Genomic DNA, 25,149 nt, shown 5'->3' with positions numbered 1-25,149 from the left:
ATTAGTGCAGATAGTAATAATAATGATGATCATTTTAATATAAAAACATTAATGATTAATCGAGGGTGACCATATTTACGTTTGTGAAAACACGGACACCTTGGGGGGGTCTCACCGTTTCTCAGATTTTTTTTGTGTGTAATTTTTTACAGCATATGAACGCATATTGTGTATTACACTCGGGTAATAATTACACACGGGTGAGTCATGACTAAACCAGGTCTAAACCAGGACTAATCTTGGACTTAAGAGAGAAAACGCCGAGCAGTTTGTCCGCAAAGCGCGATCGGGCAATTGCCGAGTTTAACTCCGTGAGGTGCGGAGCTGAGCCGGTCCTTTCTCCTGCGTCACCTCCGAGCCCGTCCTGACACTGAGTCCTGTTTCAGTCCTGGTTTAGTCCTGTTTTAGTCCTGGTTCAGTCCTGGTTCAGTCGTGGTTCAGTCCTGGTTTAGTCCTCCTCTTCAGTTCTGGAATCAGTCCTGGTTTAGTCTTGGTTCAGTCCGTGGCGTAGGCAGCGCAAAAGTTTGATATAATCTCAGGTTAACGGGCAGGTGCGGTCCTGTTCTGGGGTCTCCAAAAATGGACCCGTGCAGGACTCTGCGCTGTCGGGCTCCATTACGGAATAAATGAATCTTCAGTTTGTTACATAAAGACGGAGGAAAATAACAAAAGGACGACAGCAGCAACAAGTTTTAAGAAGGAAGTAAAAAGAGTTGCACCTGTCGTGTCTGAGGAAAGTGTATAAAGTTTGTGCTGAGGGGTTTTACAGATAGAATAAATGTAAAATATAAAGTTGACGACTTCACGGATTTCACCTATTGCGGGTTATTTTTAGAACATAACCCCCACGATAAACGAGGGACACTGAACTCTCACCTCTCAACCTGTGCACATGGACTCACACTTGACACGACTGGGACAGAAAACTAGAATTTCTTGTACAAGTCGTTGTTAAATGTGCATTTGTGCTTCGGTATGTTGCAGACTGACCGACTGTTTGTGTCTCGCTCCTTCTGAGTCACAGACGCTATGAGAGACGCTCAGTTTAATGCCCCCAGTGAACTGTAATGAAAACCCGGACATTTGCATCACTTTAAAAAAAAAAAAACGAACGCCCCGGACAAGACGCAAAATACGGACATGTCCTAGGAAAAACGGACGTTTGGTCTCCCTAGATTAATCGATAATCAATCGTTAATTCTTCCGGCAATCGATTAAGAAAATTTCATCGAATGCCCATCCCCAGTACGAATGACACGCGGATCCTGGAGCATGCTAATCTTGTTTTGCCGTCGCTGATAATAAAAACAGTGCGGCTCTTACTGTATAATGGAGTCAGGTGCTTTACATTTCACATACGGAGCACATATTATCATGCAGTGTTAATGGCAGCTCACCGGGGGGTCCTTGGGGTCCAGGTGGCCCTGCGAAAAACAAAACAGAATCCATTACAGACTTTCACCTCGAACGGAAACGGCCCCTCACCCTCACACTCCGGAGACGTCACCGCTCTGCCTGGAATGTCCCGCAGTGTTGACTTTAAACAGCTCGACTTTACGTTTATTCAATCACAGGTGGATTTAAAGCTCAAAAATACCAAGAAAAACAAACATTCCGACTGTGTGCGGGGTCGCCTCTCCGCAGATCTGACCTGGAACTTGCTCTGGTTTGGGCTCCGTGAAGATAGAAAGGTTTAAAGTCATACTGTGGAACATTCCAGACAAAGCAGGAACGTCTCCAGGGAGATAAACATTTCATAGAAACCTTTAAGTCATAAAATAAACAAATTAAAACTGAAGTAAAGCCTACGTGACAAAAAAGCTTCATGTCAGGAGGGTCGAGCAGCATCATTCGTTTTTCTTTGTATTTTCTTCATTATTTGTCTCCAAAACCAAAATTTTAAAACAGATAATGAATCGTTTTTTCAGTTTTCGATTTTGTGTTTAAATTAAAAGTGGGGAAAAAAACAGATAATGATCATTTACGTCACTTAAACTGCGATGCCGGACTTGAACCAGGACTAAACCAGGACTGAACCAGGTCTAAACCAGGACTGAACCAGGACTAAACCAGGACTAAACCAGGACTGAACCAGGACTGAACCAGGACTAAACCAGGACTGAACCAGGACTGAACCAGGCCTAAACCAGGACTAAACCAGGTCTAAACCAGGACTAAACCAGGTCTAAACCAGGACTAAACCAAGTCTAAACCAGGTCTAAACCACGTCTAAATCAGGTCTAAACCAGGACTAAACCAGGACTAAACCAAGTCTAAACCAGGTCTAAACCAGGTCTAAACCAGGACTAAACCAGGACTAAACCAAGTCTAAACCAGGTCTAAACCAGGTCTAAACCAGGACTAAACCAGGACTAAACCAGGTCTAAATCAGGTCTAAACCAGGTCTAAACCAGGACTAAACCAGGACTAAACCAAGTCTAAACCAGGTCTAAACCAGGTCTAAACCAGGTCTAAACCAGGTCTAAACCAGGTCTAAACCAGGTCTAAACCTGGAGTAAACCAGGTCTAAACCAGGCCTAAACCTGGAGTAAACCAGGTCTAAACCAGGCCTAAACCTGGAGTAAACCAGGTCTAAACCAGGTCTAAACCAGGACTAAACCAGGACTAAACCAGGTCTAAACCAGGTCTAAACCAGGTCTAAACCAGGACTAAAACAGGACTAAACCAAGTCTAAATCAGGTCTAAACCAGGACTAAACCAGGACTAAACCAAGTCTAAACCATGTCTAAACCAGGAACCAGGTCTAAACCAGGTCTAAACCAGGTCTAAACCAGGTCTAAACCAGGACTAAATCAGAACAGTTTCCAGGACCGAACCATGACTGAACTACGACTAAAACAGGACTAAACCAGGACTGAACCAGGATTATACCAGGTCTAAACCAGGTCTGGTATCACAGTTTAAGTCACGTAAACGGGAAACAGTCATTTTCCGTTTTTTTTTTTTTCCATTTTTTCATTTAAACACAAAATCAAAAACTGAAAAAACAAATCATTATCTGTTTTTTTCATTTTGGTTTTGGAGACAAATAATGAAAGAAAATATATATTATTTTTTTTTTCTCATTTTCTTATTTTTGCTTTTATTTTGAAAAACGAATGAACAAAAAACACACGGATTTGTTGAGGATAAATCTGTTCGAGATCTAAACTCAGACCAGTGGACGTGAACCGGAGGAGCAAATCTGCAAAATAACGTCCTGAAACTAAGCGATTAAAGATCCCTTAAACATGTACGTGAATCATTGTCGCTGTTTCTGTTTAACATTAAAACATCTTACTTCTGCGTGTTTGAACTGAGATTGTCAAATTTTGTGAATAAACATTAAGACATAAGTTACAAAAAACAAAAAAACATGCACAAATCACTCCAAATACAACTTCGAGATGTTAAATGAGAAGGGAAACAACTATAATATGGTTAAAAGCTCTGAAACGTCTTGTGTTCTTTGAGTGTTTATTCATTCTTAGCATGACTCGGCAAAAACCTCGACAGGAAGAAGTGACTCAAATGGTGAACTGTCCACGCGCTGCGCTCAGAGTTTATTGGAGGAGAAGACGAAGGAGGAAGCTGCAAGTTACGATTGTGTAAGAATGGAAATTGCCTCTAGTCTAATGTTACACAATAAGTGTTTTTAGACAGCAGTGTTCTGCTTAAAATCATTTTCCGATCGTTTTGTGGGACCAACAGTTAATCGGGCTGTAATAGAAATAGGTAATAGATTGGACAAATCAGTGATGACCAGCCTGACCAGCGTGTTAAAACAAAGAAACACAACAGATAAAAAATCAGTGTCATTCGTTCATTCGTTTTTCAATATAAAACCAAAAATAAGAAATCGAAAAAACAACAGTTTTCTTCATTATTTGTGTCCAAAACCAAAATGAAAAAACAGATAATGATTTGTTTTTTCAGTTTTCAATGTTGTGTTTAAATGAAGAATGAAAAAAAAAAAAAAAGGGTAACGGCCATTTACGTGACTTCTGTGACTGCGATGCCGGACTTTTGCACCGCGTACAGACTGAACCAGGACTGATCCAGGTCCGAGACCACACCAAGACCAGACCAGGACCACACCGGGACCAGGGCGGGACCAGGGCGGGACCAGGGTGGACTCCGAGCTTTGACTCCAAGCCTCAACTTCAAGCTCCGGCCCTGCCATGGGCTCTGAGCCTCCATTCTGGTCCTGGCCTGGTCCCGGTCTCAATTACGGTCTCAGTCCCGCTCTGGTCCCGGTCTGGTCCTGGTCTGGTCTCAGTCTCAGTCCCGCTCTGGTCCCGGACCTGGTCCATTTGAACCAAAAGCTCTTAGTTCTGTTTGTTTTCGTTGCTGTGAAAGCGTCAGTTGGACTCGGACCAGCACCAAATCAAACGGACCGAGACATCAAACAAGAGGTGGTCTCGGTTCACTTGATTCCGCACCAAATACCAAATTTTGGTGCGGTTCCTCTGGTGTGAACACGAACTCGGGTCGAAACTAGAGACAGCAGGACCAAACGAACTATTCCAACCAGCGGGAGCAGCTCCGGTTCTGTCCGGGCTCAGAGGAGCTGGAGCGGGGAGTGATGTCAGGAGCCTCGGCCTGAGAAGAACTTTCCCCAGGGAAGAACCAAATGCACAGAGGACGAACCAGCAGCAGTTCTTGAACTTTAACTTCTTGGGTTCTTTTTAAAGACAATACAGTAAAGTGTGTTTACCTTGTTGACATGTTTCGGCTGCTGCTGCAAGCATCTTCAGAAGTGTCACCGGTGTTGGTGTTGACGTGTCGTAGATCAGCTGTTGTTACTTCCTGTGGGCGTGGTCAGACCTGATGGACCTGCAGGTCGCTCAGACTGGCCACGCCTCCCGTCGCCCGGTGTCTCTGGAGGAGGGTGTCCCAGGTGTGTGAAAGGAGGAACGCGCCGTCATCTCGGTTAATCCTGTCTGTGCCTCGTTTCCTGATTTCACCGTCCTCCTTGATCCAGCGTTTGAACTTGTTGTTTTCCGATCCAATGACCTGAGCCCCGTCCCAATCCATAATGTGGCGCAGAGGACCAGAGCAGCCCGTCTGACCTGTAGTCCACAGCACATTCTTGCTTTCCCCGCACGGAACCAGCGCGCAGACGATGACACGCAGCCGCTCGGACTGCTGGTCCCGGTCTCAGTCCCGCTCTGGTCCTGGTCTGGTCCCGGTCTGGTCTCGGACCTGGATCAGTCCTGGTTCAGTCCGTACGAGGTGCAAAATTTCGGCATCGCAGTCACGGAAGTCACGAAAACGGCCGTTATCAGTTTTTTCCATTTTTCATTTAAACACAAAATCAAAAACTGAACAAACAAATCATTATCTGTTTTTTCATTTTGGTTTTGGAGACAAATAATGAAGAAAACTGTTGTTTTTTCGTTTTCTTATTTTTGGTTTTATATTGAAAAATGAATGAACGAACGACACACTGATTCAGACATTATGCAGAACTCAGTTTTAAGTATTTTGTCCTTCCACAAAATTTTCTGTTTCTCATGAGGCCCCATGGAAAAAAATACACTATTTTCCAGACTATTGAGTGCACCTGAACATACGCCGCATCAACTAAATTTCATCAAAATTTTAATTGTACATACATAGGCCGCACCTGAATATAAGCCGCAAGTGTCTGCATCTTCAAGAACGTTTTCAAGTTCAGGCGTCTGCTTTTATCATCTCTGAAAGTTTTTGTCGTGTTTTTGCGTTGAGTCAGTTCGTCACTTCAAAATCTCACCACCGACTCAGTGACGCCGAGTTCACGTGCAGCAGCAGCAGCAGCAGCAGCTCTGTTTCCTTCTTCCACAGATACATCAGTCTGGTTCAAAACACAATCGAACGAGCATCTTCCTTCCCTCGTCTCCCCCCGCGCTCTACTGCGCATGTCTCCTGCAGAAAGAGCCTCTGTTCTGTCTGTATCATGTCAGTGTCTTGGAGCATTTCAGCAGATTTCAGACTCTCTCGGGGTCTACGTTAGTTCTATCAATCAGGTCTGAGTGTGACGTTCAGCTACTGAATTTTGAGACGTTTCTTCTCGTCATTTACACACAAACTATTTGAGTGCACTGACAGTATCACGAGCGAGTGTGGAAACTTCACGTGAACCTTAGATCCATGTGTTTTCTGCTCTCAGGCTGCGAGTATCCACTGTGTTTCCAAACCATAGACCGTAAATATGAAAGAGCAATGTGCCAAACAAAAAATCCGTCCATATATTCGCCGCACGGTTCAGAAAGTGTGAGAAAAAAGTTGCAGTTTATAATCCGGAACTTACGGTAACTGCCCACCCCTGCCGTACACTATAGACTTTCAGTGTAGACTTAATGTACTCATCTATAACTTTAACTACCAACAAAACAAATGCAGATTGATTTTTAGTACTTTGATGCAATTCTAAATATAGGTTAACAAAAGTCTTTTTAACTCACCTTGTTCTCCTTTTGTCCCTGTAGATCCAGCGTCACCTGCACACAGCACAGAATTTTATTTACCGACTGTCGTATGTTAAGATTAGTTTTCACTTTCCCCAAGCGTTTTTAACATGTTTAAATATTTTTTTTTTATTTAAATGTTCTTTTTTTCTCATGTGACTAGCCACTGTGTACCATTTGACAAGATAAATGCCACTTAAAGGTTGTATGATTTTTTTTTTTTTCAGTTTCAAATTGTCAATGAAAGTTTAAAATACCATTACAGAGCTGCAGCAGACTTGTAATTATGATGACCAAAAAAAAAAAAAGAATGAAAATCTATCAACTGTGGACTTAGTGAGGCCAGATAAACATCGGCCAATAGAAAACAAGGTTGCCTCATTTTCTATTGGCTGTTAGGTTGTCAATCAAACTCTCTACGTTTCCAGGGTAACTATGCAGCGGTTCTTAGAGGCTTTTTCTACTTGTAGCTTCCTCGCAGTTCGCACAAAGTTTGTTGCGATGCCGGACGAGAATCCACGAGCAGTTTCTCCGCAAAAGAAAGTCAGTTTTTGAGGTCGCTGAAAGAAGAAAAGAAGGAGAAAAGGAGCGAAGACAAACTGAGGTGGTTCTTGGAGATTCCTTTCAGCGATTGCGCGACTGAAGCAGACGAAGGGTCTAAAGACTGAGGTGTCGGTCTCCAAATGATTTCTAGAGGAACATTTGAAAAAGGCCTGTCGCTGTATTTCTCTTTCCTTAAAAAATCCCCTATACAACCTTTAAAGGCAAGGCAAGGCAAGTTTATTTGTATAGCACAATTCGTACACAAAGTAATTCAAAGTGCTTTACAGAATAAGAAATACATTAAAATCATAATAAAAACAAATCAAAACATAAATAATCATGAAGATTAAAAGTAAAAAAGAGAGACATAAATTGGAGAGAAGAGTGCGGAATGAAAACCTTTCAGTTATTTGCACAGTTAAACAGAAATGTTTTGAGTCTGGATTTAAACAGCGTCACAGAAGAGTCTGTCTCACATGTTCAGACTGTTCCAGGTTTTAGCTGCATGAACCTGAAACTCTGACTCCCCTTGTTTAGTCGTGACTCTGGGCACCAGCAGGAGTTGGTCCCTGAGCTCCTCAGAGTGTGAGATGTTCATATGACACTAACATGTCACAGATGGACTTTGGTGCTCGGCCATGGAGACACTTGTACAAGCAGAGCTGCTTTAAAGTCTCTGAGCCACAGGAGCCAGAGCAGAGACCTGAGCACAGGACTTATGTGCTCGTACTTCCTAGTTCGAGTAAGGACCCGAGGTGCACTGTGTAACTTTTCTGGTACCTTGTTTCCACGGAGAGGCGTCGCAGTATGACATTAAACTCATTCATGCTGCTTTTATTCAATTACAGGTGTTTTTACTGCTCAAAAATAATGATTGAAGACTGTAAAGCTGCACCGTGGAACGTTCCGGGCGGGTTAAAAAGCGTCGCACTGACCGCGGGTGAAAGGAAAGTCGTAATTCCAGCTGACCTATCGAGGCGGCGAGTGAGACGGAGCCGACGGTCTGAGGGAAATGTCAGCGCTCCTCATCCATCAGCTGCTCCTCATCCATCAGCTGTTCTCATCAGAGGAGGACGAGAGGAGGACAGGAGCCGATCATCACCGCCATCGTCTCAGCACGCCAGCGGAAATATAATGTACCACAAAGGATGGCGCTCCCGGTTTACACGCGCGGCTCGGTCTGACACGCACGGGGGTTTTGTTTTTTTAGAATTTTTGGTCGAAGGAAATGCAGTGTTAGAGCAGTCGGTCCGGACAGCGTGTGTGGTGTATGTGGCAGAGAGTCCTGTTCCAGCTGAAACCAGGACTAAACCAGGACTAAACCAGGACTGAACCAGGACTAAACCAGGACTAAACCAGGACTAAACCAGGACTAAACCAGGACTAAACCAGGACTGAACCAGGACTAACCAGGACTAAACCAGACTAAACCAGGACTAAAACCAGGACTGAACCAGGACTAAACCAGGACTGAACCAGGAACTAAACCAGGACTAAACCAGGACTAAACCAGGAAAACCAGGACTAAACCAGGACTAAACCAGGACTAAACCAGAACTAAACCAGGACTAAACCAGAACTAAACCAGGACTTAACTACACCTAAACCAGGACTAAAACAGGACCAAACCAGAACTAAACCAGGACTGAACAAGGACTAAACCAGAACTAAACCAGGACTATACCAGAACTAAACCAGGACGAAACCAGAACTAAACCAGGACTGAACAAGGACTAAACCAGAACTAAACCAGGACTAAACCAGGACTAAACCAGGACTAACCAGGACTAAACAGAACTAAACCAGGACTAAACCAGGACTAAACCAGGACTCTAAACCAGGTCTAAACCAGGACTAGGACTAAACCAGGACTGAACCAGGACCAAACCAGAACTAAACCAGGACTGAACCAGGACTAAACCAGGTCTAAACCAGGTCTTAACCAGGACTAAACGAGGTCTAAACCAGGACTAAAGCAGAACTAAACCAGGTCTAAACCAGGACTACACCAGGACTAAACAAGGACTAAACCAGGACTGAACCAGGACCAAACCAGAACTAAACCAGGACTGAACCAGGACTAAACCAGGTCTAAACCAGGTCTTAACCAGGACTAAACGAGGTCTAAACCAGGACTAAAGCAGAACTAAACCAGGTCTAAACCAGGACTACACCAGGACTAAACAAGGACTAAACCAGAACTAAACCAGAACTAAACCAGGTCTAAACCAGGACTACAACCAGGACTAAACCAGGACTAAACCAGAACTAAACCAGGTCTAAACCAGGACTAACCAGGACTAAAACAGGACTCAACCAGGATTAAACCAGGACTGAACCAGGACTAAACTAGGACTAAACCAGGACTAAACCAGGACTAAACAGACTAAACCAGACTAAACCAGGACTAAACCAGGACTAAACCAAGACTAAACCAGGACTAAACCAGGACTAAACCAGGACTGGACTAACCAGGATAAACCAGGACTAAACCAGACTAAACTAAGACTAAACCAAGACTAAACCAAGACTAAACCAGGACTACACCAGGACTAAACCAGGATTAAACTAACAGGACTAAACCAGGACTAAACCAGGACTAAACCAGGACTAAACCAGATAAACCAGGACTAAACAGGACTAAACCAGGACTAAACCAGGACTAAACCAAGACTAAACCAGGACTAAACCAGACTAAACCAGGACTAAACCAAGGACTAAACCAGGACTAAACCAGGACTAAACCAGGACTAAACCAAGACTAAACCAGGACTAAACCAAGGACTAAACCAAGACTAAACCAGGACTAAACCAGGACTAAACCAGGACTAAACCAAGACTAAACCAGGACTAAACCAGGACTAAACCAGGACTAAACCAAGACTAAACCAGACTAAACCAAGACTAAACCAGGACTAAACCAAGACTAAACCAAGACTAAACCAGAACTAAACCAAGACTAAACCAAGACTAAACCAGGACTAAACCAGACTAAACCAGGACTAAACCAAGACTAAACCAAGACTAAACCAGGACTAAACCAAGACTAAACCAGGACTAAACCAGACTAAACCAGGACTAAACCAGGACTAAACCAGGACTAAACAAGACTAAACCAGGACTAAACCAGGACTAAACCAAGACTAAACCAGACTAAACCAGGACTAAACCAAGACTAAACCAGACTAAACCAAGACTAAACCAGACTAAACCAAGGACTAAACCAGGACTAAACCAGGACTAAACCAAGACTAAACCAAGACTAAACCAGGACTAAACCAGGACTAAACCAAGACTAAACCAGGACTAAACCAGGACTAAACCAAGACTAAACCAGGACTAAACCAAGACTAAACCAAGACTAAACCAGGACTAAACCAAACTAAACCAGACTAAACCAGGACTAAACCAGGACTAAACCAGGACTAAACCAGAAAACCAGGACTAAACCAAGACTAAACCAGGACTAAACCAAGACTAAACCAAGACTAAACCAAGACTAAACCAGGACTAAACCAGGACTAAACCAGGACTAAACCAAGACTAAACCAGGACTAAACCAGGACTAAACCAGGACTAAACCAAGACTAAACCAAGACTTAAACCAGGACTAAACCAGACTAAACCGGGAGTGATCCTGGACTAATCTTGGACTTGAGAGCAGAGAGAGAACCCCGAGCCTGTGGAGGAGGGTGATCGGGCGACGCCCTGTGGGGAGGTGAGCCTCACAGTGGGAGACGTGGGTGGACGTATCCCCGTGTACCACGTCCACTACACCCCGGCTTTTACCGGACTGACAAAACTCCAGACTGACCGTAGAAGTGGATTTCTGATTTGGTTTTGGCTTTTTTGATTATTCTGGTTTTGTTAGTCTCCATGGAAACACAGTGTCCAGCGTCAGGGAGAATCAGGTCATGAGAAACTAGGATCATCTCACTGGGTTTTTCAGAGAGTATCCAGGGTCCGAGGCATCCTGATTTATCAAGACTGGAGCTTGAACTGACGTAATAAAAACGACTCAAACTTCTACCAGGATAAGCCGTTTCATTCGTTCATTCGTTTTTCAATATAAAATCAAAAATAAGAAAATGAAAAAACAACAGTTTTCTTCATTATTTGTCTCCAAAACCAAAATGAAAAAACAGATAATGATTCGTTTTTTCAGTTTTCAATTTTGTGTTTAAATGAAAAATTACTTTCCCCTTCACGGAACCAGCGCGCAGACGATGACACAGAACCACTCGGACCACTGGTGTCGGTCTCAGTCCCGCTCTTGTCCTGGTCTGGTCTCGGACCTGGATCAGTCCTGGTTCAGTCCATATGCTATGCAAAAGTCCGGCATCGCAGTCACGGAAGTCACGTAAACGGGAAACGGTTGTCATCCGTTTTTTCCATTCTTCATTTAAACACAAAATCGAAAACTGAAAAAACGAAGAAAACTGTTCTTTTTTCGTTTTCTTATTTTTTGGTTTTATATTGAAAAACGAATGAACGAATGATACACGGATTCAGGATTTTTTTTTTTATAAAAAATTTTGTATTTATGAACAAAATAAAGCAGTGTACCTTTTAATACAGCCAACATTTAACCCCAGGCTCACCTCTGTTCACTCACATTATTCTGGACAAATTCAGTTAGTTCAGATCAAACTAAAAATCCATTTGTTAATCAGACATTTGTGGTAATATAGAAATAAGTGGTGTCATAAAGGCTGATTGACACTCACCTTTCTGTCCTGGGAGTCCTGGGATTCCTGGGGATCCTGCATTCACACAAATATTAGTATTAGTACAAGAAAATTTAGTAGTAGTAGTAGTAGTAGTAGTAGTAGTAGTAGTAGTAGTAGTACCTGTCTTGAGCCTGATGGCGTTGAGGCGTGAGTCCAGGCTCTTTGTACTGGAGTTTAACATCATCAGGTCAGTCTGAAATCTGTGGATCTGACCTTCAGCTCCACACTGACTCTCCACCTGCACACACACATCACCACTGTTAGGACAAAAACACAAAAACTAGCATGCTAACAGCGCACCAGCTTTACTAAAAGAAAACGCTTTACGACACAGTGGATTTATGGTGCGTTCGTTTATCCATCTGACTTTTGGAGGTCCGAGGACGTTGCCTCGCGACAGACACAATGACACGCCCCGTTTCCTCGGGTGGAGGAACTTGGAAAAACTCAGAGGAGATCGAGTAAAGATTCTGAGACAGAATCCAAGACCCGTGCACCCAGTGTCACTTTGAAGTATGAAGTGTTTTCATTGTGTTTGCAGCTTTGGTGGTTTAAATGACAATTTCAGTCACTCATATCACTGCAGTACTTTACTACGTCTGTTTTACTGCAGTACTTTACTACGTCTGTTTTACTGCAGTACTTTACTACGTCTGTTTTACTGCAGTACTTTACTACGTCTGTTTTTACTGCAGTACTTTACTACGTCTGTTTTACTGCAGTACTTTACTACGTCTGTTTTACTGCAGTACTTTACTACGTCTGTTTTACTGCAGTACTTTACTACGTCTGTACTTTACTACGTACTGCTGTAGTACTTTACTACGTCTGTATTACTGTCTACTGTACTTTTACTACGTCTGTTTTACTGTCTGTAGTACTTTACTACGTCTGTTTTACTGCAGTACTTTACTACACTGCAGTACTGTCTGTTTTACTTACTGTCTGTATTTAGTACTTTACTACGTCTGTATTACTACGTCTGTAGCAGTACTTTACTACGTCTGTTTTATTACTGTCTGTAGTACTTTACTACGTCTGTCTGTATTACTGTCTGAGTACTTTACTACGTCTGTCTGTATTACTGCAGCAGTACTTTACTATGTCTGTATTACTACTGTCTGCAGTACTTTACTACGTCTGTATTACTGTCTGTCTGCAGTACTTTACTACGTCTGTTTACTGCAGTACTTTACTACGTACTTTTACTAACTGTACTTTACTACGTCTGTATTACTGCAGTACTTTACTACGTCTGTACTTACTACTGCAGTACTTTACTACGTCTGTTTTACTGCAGTACTTTACTACGTCTGTTTTACTGCACTGTCTGTACTGTACTTTACTACGTCTGTATTACTGCAGTACTACGTCTGTATTAGTACTTTACTACTGTCTGTTTTACTGTCTGTAGTACTTTACTACGTCTGTTTTACTGCAGTACTTTACTACGTCTGTTTTACTGCAGTACTTTACTACGTCTGTATTACTGCAGTACTGCATCTGTTTACTGCAGTACTTTACTACGTCTGTATTACTGTCTGTAGTACTTTACTACGTCTGTATTACTGCAGTACTTTTACTACGTCTGTTACTACGTCTGCAGTACTTTACTACGTCTGTATTACTGCAGTACTTTACTACTGTCTGTACTTTACTGTCAGTACTTTACTACTGTCTGTATTTACTACGTACTGCACTGTCTGTATTACTGCAGTACTTTATGTCTGTAGTACTTTACTACNCCGCTCGGACTGCTGGTCCCGGTCTCAGTCCGCTCTGGTCTGGTCTGGTCCCGGTCTGGTCTCGGACCTGGATCAGTCCTGGTTCAGTCCGTACGAGGTGCAAAAGTTCGGCATCGCAGTCACGGAAGTCACGTAAAACGGCCGTTATCAGTTTTTTCCATTTTTTTTCATTTAAACACAAAATCAAAAACTGAACAAACAAATCATTATCTGTTTTTTCATTTTGGTTTTGGAGACAAATAATGAAGAAAACTGTTGTTTTTTCGTTTTCTTATTTTTGGTTTTATATTGAAAAATGAATGAACGAACGACACACTGATTCAGACATTATGCAGAACTCAGTTTTAAGTATTTTGTCCTTCCACAAAATTTTTCTGTTTCTCATGAGGCCCCATGGAAAAAAACACTATTTTCCAGACTATTGAGTGCACCTGAACATACGCCACATCAACTAAATTTTAACATCAAAATTTTAATTGTACATACATAGGCCGCACCTGAATATAAGCCGCAAGTGTCTGCATCTTCAAGAACGTTTTTTCAAGTTCAGGCGTCTGCTTTTATCATCTCTGAAAGTTTTTGTCGTGTTTTTGCGTTGAGTCAGTTCGTCACTTCAAAATCTCACCACCACCGACTCAGTGACGCCGAGTTCACGTGCAGCAGCAGCAGCAGCAGCAGCTCTGTTTCCTTCTTCCACAGATACATCAGTCTGGTTCAAAACACAATCGAACGAGCATCTTCCTTCCCTCGTCTCCCCCCGCGCTCTACTGCGCATGTCTCCTGCAGAAAGAGCCTCTGTTCTGTCTGTATCATGTCAGTGTCTTGGAGCATTTCAGCAGATTTCAGACTCTCTCGGGGTCTACGTTAGTTCTATCAATCAGGTCTGAGTGTGACGTTCAGCTACTGAATTTTGAGACGTTTCTTCTCGTCATTTACACACAAACTATTTGAGTGCACTGACAGTATCACGAGCGAGTGTGGAAACTTCACGTGAACCTTAGATCCATGTGTTTTCTGCTCTCAGGCTGCGAGTATCCACTGTGTTTCCAAACCATAGACCGTAAATATGAAAGAGCAATGTGCCAAACAAAAAATCCGTCCATATATTCGCCGCACGGTTCAGAAAGTGTGAGAAAAAAGTTGCAGTTTATAATCCGGAACTTACGGTAACTGCCCACCCCTGCCGTACACTATAGACTTTCAGTGTAGACTTAATGTACTCATCTATAACTTTAACTACCAACAAAACAAATGCAGATTGATTTTTAGTACTTTGATGCAATTCTAAATATAGGTTAACAAAAGTCTTTTTAACTCACCTTGTTCTCCTTTTGTCCCTGTAGATCCAGCGTCACCTGCACACAGCACAGAATTTTATTTACCGACTGTCGTATGTTAAGATTAGTTTTCACTTTCCCCAAGCGTTTTTAACATGTTTAAATATTTTTTTTTTTATTTAAATGTTCTTTTTTCTCATGTGACTAGCCACTGTGTACCATTTGACTAGATAAATGCCACTTAAAGGTTGTATGATTTTTTTTTTTTTCAGTTTCAAATTGTCAATGAAAGTTTAAAATACCATTACAGAGCTGCAGCAGCCTTGTAATTATGATGACCAAAAAAAAAAAAGAATGAAAATCTATCAACTGTGGACTTAGTGAGGCCAGATAAACATCGGCCAATAGAAAACAAGGTTGCCTCATTTTCTATTGGCTGTTAGGTTGTCAATCAAACTCTCTACGTTTCCAGGGTAACTATGCAGCGGTTCTTAGAGGCTTTTTCTACTTGTAGCTTCCTCGCAGTTCGCACAAAGTTTGTTGCGATGCCGGACGAGAATCCACGAGCAGTTCTCCGCAAAAGAAAGTCAGTTTTTGAGGTCGCTGAAAGAAGAAAAGAAGGAGAAAAGGAGCGAAGACAAACTGAGGTGGTTCTTGGAGATTCCTTTCAGCGATTGCGCGACTGAAGCAGACGAAGGGTCTAAAAACTGAGGTGTCGGTCTCCAAATGATTTCTAGAGGAACATTTGAAAAAGGCCTGTCGCTGTATTTCTCTTTCCTTAAAAAATCCCCTATACAACCTTTAAAGGCAAGGCAAGGCAAGTTTATTTGTACAGCACAATTTGTACACAAAGTAATTCAAAGTGCTTTACAGAATAAGAAATACATTAAAATCATAATAAAAAGAAATCAAAACATAAATAATCATGAAGATTAAAAGTAAAAAAGAGAGACATAAATTGGAGAGAAGAGTGCGGAATGAAAACCTTTCAGTTATTTGCACAGTTAAACAGAAATGTTTTGAGTCTGGATTTAAACAGCGTCACAGAAGAGTCTGTCTCACATGTTCAGACTGTTCCAGGTTTTAGCTGCATGAACCTGAAACTCTGACTCCCCTTGTTTAGTCGTGACTCTGGGCACCAGCAGGAGTTGGTCCCTGAGCTCCTCAGAGTGTGAGATGTTCATATGACACTAACATGTCACAGATGGACTTTGGTGCTCGGCCATGGAGACACTTGTACAAGCAGAGCTGCTTTAAAGTCTCTGAGGCACAGGAGCCAGTGCAGAGACCTGAGCACAGGACTTATGTGCTCGTACTTCCTAGTTCGAGTAAGGACCCGAGGTGCACTGTGTAACTTTTCTGGTACCTTGTTTCCACGGAGAGGCGTCGCAGTATGACATTAAACTCATTCATGCTGCTTTTATTCAATTACAGGTGTTTTTACTGCTCAAAAATAATGATTGAAGACTGTAAAGCTGCACCGTGGAACGTTCCGGGCGGGTTAAAAAGCGTCGCACTGACCGCGGGTGAAAGGAAAGTCGTAATTCCAGCTGACCTATCGAGGCGGCGAGTGAGACGGAGCCGACGGTCTGAGGGAAATGTCAGCGCTCCTCATCCATCAGCTGCTCCTCATCCATCAGCTGTTCTCATCAGAGGAGGACGAGAGGAGGACAGGAGCCGATCATCACCGCCATCGTCTCAGCACGCCAGCGGAAATATAATGTACCACAAAGGATGGCGCTCCCGGTTTACACGCGCGGCTCGGTCTGACACGCACGGGGTTTTGTTTTTTTAGAATTTTTGGTCGAAGGAAATGCAGTGTTAGAGCAGTCGGTCCGGACAGCGTGTGGTGTATGTGGCAGAGAGTCCTGTTCCAGCTGAAACCAGGACTAAACCAGGACTAAACCAGGACTAAACCAGGACTGACTAAACCAGGACTAAACCAGGACTAAACCAGGACTAAACCAGGACTAAACCAGGACTAAACCAGGACTGAACCAGGACTAAACCAGACTAAACAGGACTAGGACTAAACCAGGACCAGGTCTAAACCAGGACTAAACCAGGACTGAACCAGGACCAAACCAGAACTAAACCAGGACTGAACCAGGACTAAACCAGGTCTAAACCAGGTCTAACCAGGACTAAACGAGGTCTAAACCAGACTAAAGAACTAAGGACTAAACCAGGTCTAAACCAGGACTAACCAGGACTAAACAAGGACTAAACCAGGACTGAACCAGGACCAAACCAGAACTAAACCAGGACTGAACCAGGACTAAACCAGGTCTAAACCAGGTCTTAACCAGGACTAAACGAGGTCTAAACCAGGACTAAAGCAGAACTAAACCAGGTCTAAACCAGGACTACACCAGGACTAAACAAGGACTAAACCAGGACTAAACCAGGACTAACCAGGAACTAAACCAGGACTAAACCAGGACTAACCACTAAACAGGACTAAACCAGGACTGAAACCAGGACTAAACCAGGACTGAACCAGGACCAAACCAGAACTAAACCAGGACTGAACCAGGACTAAACAGGACTAAACCAGGTCTAAACCAGGACTAAACCAGGACTGAACCAGGACCAAACCAGAACTAAACCAGGACTGAACCAGGACTAAACCAGGTCTAAACCAGGTCTTAACCAGGACTAAACGAGGTCTAAACCAGGACTAAAGCAGAACTAAACCAGGTCTAAACCAGGACTACACCAGGACTAAACAAGGACTAAACCAGGACTGAACCAGGACCAAACCAGAACTAAACCAGGACTGAACCAGGACTAAACCAGGTCTAAACCAGGTCTTAACCAGGACTAAACGAGGTCTAAACCAGGACTAAAGCAGAACTAAACCAGGTCTAAACCAGGACTACACCAGGACTAAACAAGGACTAAACCAGAACTAAACCAGAACTAAACCAGGTCTAAACCAGGACTACACCAGGACTAAAACAGGACTAAACCAGAACTAAACCAGGTCTAAACCAGGACTACACCAGGACTGAACCAGGACCAAACCAGAACTAAACCAGGACTGAACCAGGACTAAACCAGGTCTAAACCAGGTCTAAACCAGGACTAAACCAGGACTGAACCAGGACCAAACCAGAACTAAACCAGGACTGAACCAGGACTAAACCAGGTCTAAACCAGGTCTTAACCAGGACTAAACGAGGTCTAAACCAGGACTAAAGCAGAACTAAACCAGGTCTAAACCAGGACTACACCAGGACTAAACAAGGACTAAACCAGGACTGAACCAGGACCAAACCAGAACTAAACCAGGACTGAACCAGGACTAAACCAGGTCTAAACCAGGTCTTAACCAGGACTAAACGAGGTCTAAACCAGGACTAAAGCAGAACTAAACCAGGTCTAAACCAGGACTACACCAGGACTAAACAAGGACTAAACCAGAACTAAACCAGAACTAAACCAGGTCTAAACCAGGACTACACCAGGACTAAAACAGGACTCAACCACGACTCAACCAGGATTAAACCAGGACTGAACCAGGACTAAACTAGGACTAAACCAGGACTAAAACAGGACTAAACCAAGACTAAACCAGGACTAAACCAAGACTAAACCAGGACTACACCAGGACTAAACCAGGTCTAAACCAGGTCTACACCAGGAGTAAACCAGGATTAAACCAGGACTAAACCAGGACTAAACTAAGACTAAACCAAGACTAAACCAAGACTAAACCAGGACTACACCAGGACTAAACCAGGACTACACCAGGAGTAAACCAGGATTAAACCAGGACTAAACCAGGACTAAACTAAGACTAAACTAAGACTAAACCAAGACTAAACCAAGACTAAACCAGGACTAAACCAGACTAAACCAGGACTAAACCAGGACTAAACCAGGACTAAACCAAGACTAAACCAGGACTAAACCAAGACTAAACCAGGACTAAACCAGGACTAAACCAGGACTAAACCAGACTAAACCAGGACTAAACCAGGACTAAACCAAGACTAACCCAGGACTAAACCAGGATTAAACCAGGACTAAACCAAGACTAAACCAGGACTAAACCAGGACTAAACCAAGACTAAACCAGACTAAACCAAGACTAAACCAGGACTAAACCAAGACTAAACCAGGACTAAACCAAGACTAAACCAAGGACTAAACCAGGACTAAACCAAGACTAAACCAAGACTAAACCAAGACTAAACCAGGACTAAACCAAGACTAAACCAGGACTAAACCAAGACTAAACCAAGACTAAACCAGGACTAAACCAAGACTAAACCAGGACTAAACCAGGACTAAACCAAGACTAAACCAGTAAACCAGGACTAAACCAGGACTAAACCAGGACTAAACCAAGACTAAACCAAGACTAAACCAGGACTAAAAACCAGGACTAAACCAAGACTAAACCAGGACTAAACCAGGACTAAACCAAGATTAAACCAGGACTAAACCAAGACTAAACCAAGACTAAACCAGGACTAAACCAGGACTAAACCAGGACTAAACCAAGACTAAACCAGACTAAACCAGGACTAAACCAGGACTAAACCAGGACTAAACCAAGACTAAACCAAGACTAAACCAGGACTAAACCAGGACTAAACCGGGAGTGATCCTGGACTAATCTTGGACTTGAGAGCAGAGAGAGAACCCCGAGCCTGTGGAGGAGGGTGATCGGGCGACGCCCTGTGGGGAGGTGAGCCTCACAGTGGGAGACGTGGGTGGACGTATCCCCGTGTACCACGTCCACTACACCCCGGCTTTTACCGGACTGACAAAACTCCAGACTGACCGTAGAAGTGGATTTCTGATTTGGTTTTGGCTTTTTTGATTATTCTGGTTTTGTTAGTCTCCATGGAAACACAGTGTCCTGCGTCAGGGAGAATCAGGTTATGAGAAACTAGGATCATCTCACTGGGTTTTTCAGAGAGTATCCAGGGTCCGAGGCATCCTGATTTATCAAGACTGGAGCTTGAACTGACGTAATAAAAACGACTCAAAACTTCTACCAGGATAAGCCGTTTCATTCGTTCATTCGTTTTTCAATGTAAAACCAAAAATAAGAAAATGAAAAAACAACAGTTTTCTTCATTATTTGTCTCCAAAACCAAAATGAAAAAAATGATTCGTTTTTTCAGTTTTCAATTTTGTGTTTAAATGAAAAATTACTTTCCCCTTCACGGAACCAGCGCGCAGACGATGACACAGAACCACTCGGACCACTGGTGTCGGTCTCAGTCCCGCTCTTGTCCTGGTCTGGTCTCGGACCTGGATCAGTCCTGGTTCAGTCCATATGCTATACAAAAGTCCGGCATCGCAGTCACGGAAGTCACGTAAACGGGAAACGGTTGTTATCCGTTTTTTCCATTCTTCATTTAAACACAAAATCGAAAACTGAAAAAATGAAGAAAACTGTTCTTTTTTCGTTTTCTTATTTTTTGGTTTTATATTGAAAAACGAATGAACGAATGATACACGGATTTTTTTTTTTTATAAAAAATTTTGTATTTATGAACAAAATAAAGCAGTGTACCTTTTAATACAGCCAACATTTAACCCCAGGCTCACCTCTGTTCACTCACATTATTCTGGACAAATTCAGTTAGTTCAGATCAAACTAAAAATCCATTTGTTAATCAGACATTTGTGGTAATATAGAAATAAGTGGTGTCATAAAGGCTGATTGACACTCACCTTTATGTCCTGGGCTTCCTGGGAGTCCTGGGATTCCTGGGGATCCTGCATTCACACAAATATTAGTATTAGTACAAGAAAATTTTGTAGTAGTAGTAGTAGTAGTAGTAGTAGTAGTAGTAGTAGTAGTAGTAGTAGTAGTAGTACCTGTCTTGAGCCTGATGGCGTTGAGGCGTGAGTCCAGGCTCTTTGTACTGGAGTTTAACATCATCAGGTCAGTCTGAAATCTGTGGATCTGACCTTCAGCTCCACACTGACTCTCCACCTGCACACACACGTCACCACTGTTAGGACAAAAACACAAAAACTAGCATGCTAACAGCGCACCAGCTTTACTAAAAGAAAACGCTTTACGACACAGTGGATTTATGGTGCGTTCGTTTATCCATCTGACTTTTGGAGGTCCGAGGACGTTGCCTCGCGACAGACACAATGACACGCCCCGTTTCCTCGGATGGAGGAACTTGGAAAAACTCAGAGGAGATCGAGTAAAGATTCTGAGACAGAATCCAAGACCCGTGCACCCAGTGTCACTTTGAAGTATGAAGTGTTTTCATTGTGTTTGCAGCTTTGGTGGTTTAAATGACAATTTCAGTCACTCATATCACTGCAGTACTTTACTACGTCTGTTTTACTGCAGTATTTTACTACGTCTGTTTTACTGCAGTACTTTACTACGTCTGTTTTACTGCAGTACTTTACTACGTCTGTTTTACTGCAGTACTTTACTACGTCTGTTTTACTGCAGTACTTTACTACGTCTGTTTTACTGCAGTACTTTACTACGTCTGTTTTACTGCAGTACTTTACTACATCTGTATTACTGCAGTACTTTACTACGTCTGTATTACTGCAGTACTTTACTACGTCTGTTTTACTGCAGTACTTTACTACGTCTGTTTTACTGCAGTACTTTACTACGTCTGTATTACTGCAGTACTTTACTACGTCTGTATTACTGCAGTATTTTACTACGTCTGTATTAGTGCAGTACTTTACTACGTCTGTATTACTGCAGTACTTTACAACGTCTGTATTACTGCAGTACTTTACTATGTCTGTATTAGTGCAGTACTTTACTACGTCTGTATTAGTGCAGTACTTTACTACGTCTGTATTACTGCAGTACTTTACAACGTCTGTATTACTGCAGTACTTTACTATGTCTGTATTACTGCAGTACTTTACTACGTCTGTATTACTGCAGTACTTTACTACGTCTGTTTTACTGCAGTACTTTACTACGTCTGTTTTACTGCAGTACTTTACTACGTCTGTTTTACTGCAGTACTTTACTACGTCTGTTTTACTGCAGTACTTTACTACGTCTGTTTTACTGCAGTACTTTACTACGTCTGTATTACTGCAGTATTTTACTATGTCTGTATTAGTGCAGTACTTTACTACGTCTGTTTTACTGCAGTACTTTACTACGTCTGTTTTACTGCAGTACTTTACTACGTCTGTTTTAGTGCAGTACTTTACTACGTCTGTTTTACTGCAGTACTTTACTACGTCTGTATTACTGCAGTACTTTACTACGTCTGTATTACTGCAGTACTTTACTACGTCTGTATTACTGCAGTACTTTACTACGTCTGTATTACTGCAGTATTTTACTACGTCTGTATTAGTGCAGTACTTTACTACGTCTGTATTACTGCAGTACTTTACTGCATCTGTATTACTGCAGTACTTTACTATGTCTGTATTAGTGCAGTACTTTACTACGTCTGTATTAGTGCAGTACTTTACTACGTCTGTATTACTGCAGTACTTTACAACGTCTGTATTACTGCAGTACTTTACTATGTCTGTATTAGTGCAGTACTTTACTACGTCTGTTTTACTGCAGTACTTTACTACGTCTGTTTTACTGCAGTACTTTACTACGTCTGTTTTACTGCAGTACTTTACTACGTCTGTATTACTGCAGTATTTTACTACGTCTTTATTAGTGCAGTACTTTACTACGTCTGTATTACTGCAGTACTTTACTACGTCTGTATTACTGCAGTATTTTACTACGTCTGTATTAGTGCAGTACTTTACTACGTCTGTATTACTGCAGTACTTTACTACGTCTGTATTACTGCAGTACTTTACTATGTCTGTATTAGTGCAGTACTTTACTACGTCTGTATTACTGCAGTACTTTACTACGTCTGTTTTACTGCAGTACTTTACTACGTCTGTTTTACTGCAGTACTTTACTACGTCTGTTTTAGTGCAGTACTTTACTACGTCTGTATTACTGCAGTACTTTATTACGTCTGTTTTACTGCAGTACTTTACTACATCTGTTTTACTGCAGTACTTTACTACGTCTGTATTACTGCAGTACTTTACTACGTCTGTATTACTGCAGTATTTTACTATAGCTGTTTTACTGCAGTACTTTACTATGTTTGTATTAGTGCAGTACTTTACTACGTCTGTTTTACTGCAGTACTTTACTCCATCTGTATTACTGCAGTACTTTACTACATCTGTATTACTGCAGTACTTTACTACATCTGTATTACTGCAGTACTTTACTACGTCTGTTTTACTGCAGTAATTTACTACGTCTGTATTATTGCAGTACTTTATTACGTCTGTTTTACTGCAGTCCTTTACTACGTCTGTTTTACTGCAGTCCTTTACTACGTCTGTATTAGTGCAGTACTTTACTACGTCTGTTTTACTGCAGTACTTTACTACGTCTGTATTAGTGCAGTACTTTACTACGTCTGTTTTACTGCAGTACTTTACTACGTCTGTATTAGTGCAGTACTTTACTGCGTCTGTATTACTGCAGTACTTTACTACGTCTGTATTAGTGCAGTACTTTACTACGTCTGTTTTACTGCAGTACTTTACTACGTCTGTATTAGTGCAGTACTTTACTACGTCTGTTTTACTGCAGTACTTTACTACGTCTGTATTACTGCAGTACTTTACTGCGTCTGTATTAGTGCAGTACTTTACTGCATCTGTATTAGTGCAGTACTTTACTGTGTCTGTATTAGTGCAGTACTTTACTGCGTCTGTTTTACTGCAGTACTTTACTGTATTAGTGCAGTCCTTTACTGCATCTGTATTAGTGCAGTACTTTACTGCATCTGTATTAGTGCAGTACTTTACTGCATCTGTATTAGTGCAGTACTTTACTGCATCTGTATTAGTGCAGTACTTTACTGCATCTGTATTAGGGCAGTACTTTACTGCATCTGTATTAGTGCAGTACTTTACTGCATCTGTATTAGTGCAGTACTTTACTGCATCTGTATTAGTGCAGTACTTTACTGCATCTGTATTAGTGCAGTACTTTACTGCGTCTGTTTTACTGCAGTACTTTACTGTATTAGTGCAGTACTTTACTGCATCTGTATTAGTGCAGTACTTTACTGCATCTGTATTAGTGCAGTACTTTACTGCATCTGTATTAGTGCAGTACTTTACTGCATCTGTATTAGTGCAGTACTTTACTGCATCTGTATTAGGGCAGTACTTTACTGCATCTGTATTAGTGCAGTACTTTACTGTGTCTGTATTAGTGCAGTACTTTACTGCGTCTGTTTTACTGCAGTACTTTACTGCGTCTGTATTAGTGCAGTACTTTACTGCATCTGTATTAGTGCAGTACTTTACTGCATCTGTATTAGGGCAGTACTTTACTGCATCTGTATTAGTGCAGTACTTTACTGCATCTGTATTAGTGCAGTACTTTACTGCATCTGTATTAGGGCAGTACTTTACTGCATCTGTATTAGTGCAGTACTTTACTGCATCTGTATTAGGCAGTACTTTACTGCATCTGTATTAGTGCAGTACTTTACTGTGTCTGTATTAGTGCAGTACTTTACTGCATCTGTATTAGGGCAGTACTTTACTGCATCTGTATTAGGGCAGTACTTTACTGTGTCTGTATTAGTGCAGTACTTTACTGCATCTGTATTAGGGCAGTACTTTACTGCATGTCTGTATTAGTGCAGTACTTTACTGCATCTGTATTAGGGCAGTACTTTACTGCGTCTGTTTTACTGCAGTACTTTACTGCATCTGTATTAGTGCAGTACTTTACTGCGTCTGTTTTACTGCAGTACTTTACTGCATCTGTATTAGGGCAGTACTTTACTGCATCTGTATTAGTGCAGTACTTTACTGCATCTGTATTAGGGCAGTACTTTACTGTGTCTGTATTAGTGCAGTACTTTACTGCGTCTGTCTTATTACTGCTGTACTTTACTGTACTTTACTGTGTACTGCATCTGTATTAGGGCAGTACTTTACTGCATCTGTATTAGGGCAGTACTTTACTGCGTCTGTTTTACTGCAGTACTTTACTGCGTCTGTATACATCATGATTTACACTGTGAGTGTTTGTGTGGTGCCAGAGTCCTGACCTGGTTCTTGAGGGTCGTGATTTGTCCCTTCAGGTTCTGTGTCTCCAGGCTCGTGTTCTTGACCAGACTCTGGAAGTCTGCTGGACTTTGTGACAGCTGAGCGGACATTTGGCTGGACTGATGGAGACTGGACCCTGACTGTCCACACGAGAAAACTGAAAGAAAAGTCCAGGAGGTCGATTAGAACAACAGAGGCAGAGCAGATCTGTGTGGTTTTCTGGCGATAACACAAAGAACTTCTCTCTGCGTACAAACTTACACTTTAGTTTAGTTAAGTTAAACATGCGCTAAACCACTTTTTGGTTGGGGGTTTTTCACTT

At 42.1% G+C, this 25,149-nt stretch overlaps 1 protein-coding gene across 1 annotated transcript in view; it reads right to left on the bottom strand.

Annotated features, from left to right (window-relative positions):
• The window catches only part of marco (macrophage receptor with collagenous structure), a 56,479-nt gene that overhangs the window by 21,885 nt on the left and 9,445 nt on the right, over positions 1 to 25,149 (bottom strand). Inside the window, exons 3-7 of the mRNA XM_020940862.2 lie at positions 24,830 to 24,984; positions 20,589 to 20,706; positions 20,442 to 20,486; positions 6,447 to 6,482; positions 1,398 to 1,424 (exon numbers count right to left, since the gene is read on the bottom strand). Of these exons, the coding sequence (XP_020796521.2) occupies positions 1,398 to 1,424; positions 6,447 to 6,482; positions 20,442 to 20,486; positions 20,589 to 20,706; positions 24,830 to 24,984 (381 nt within the window). The remainder of the gene's footprint in view (positions 1 to 1,397; positions 1,425 to 6,446; positions 6,483 to 20,441; positions 20,487 to 20,588; positions 20,707 to 24,829; positions 24,985 to 25,149) is intronic.

This window comes from Boleophthalmus pectinirostris, unplaced genomic scaffold (assembly GCF_026225935.1).
Source record: "Boleophthalmus pectinirostris isolate CB_2022bp ecotype Guang Dong unplaced genomic scaffold, ASM2622593v1 HiC_scaffold_1, whole genome shotgun sequence".
NCBI classification, from domain to species: Eukaryota; Metazoa; Chordata; class Actinopteri; order Gobiiformes; family Gobiidae; genus Boleophthalmus; species Boleophthalmus pectinirostris.
This window is presented reverse-complemented; position numbering and strand designations above follow the sequence as displayed.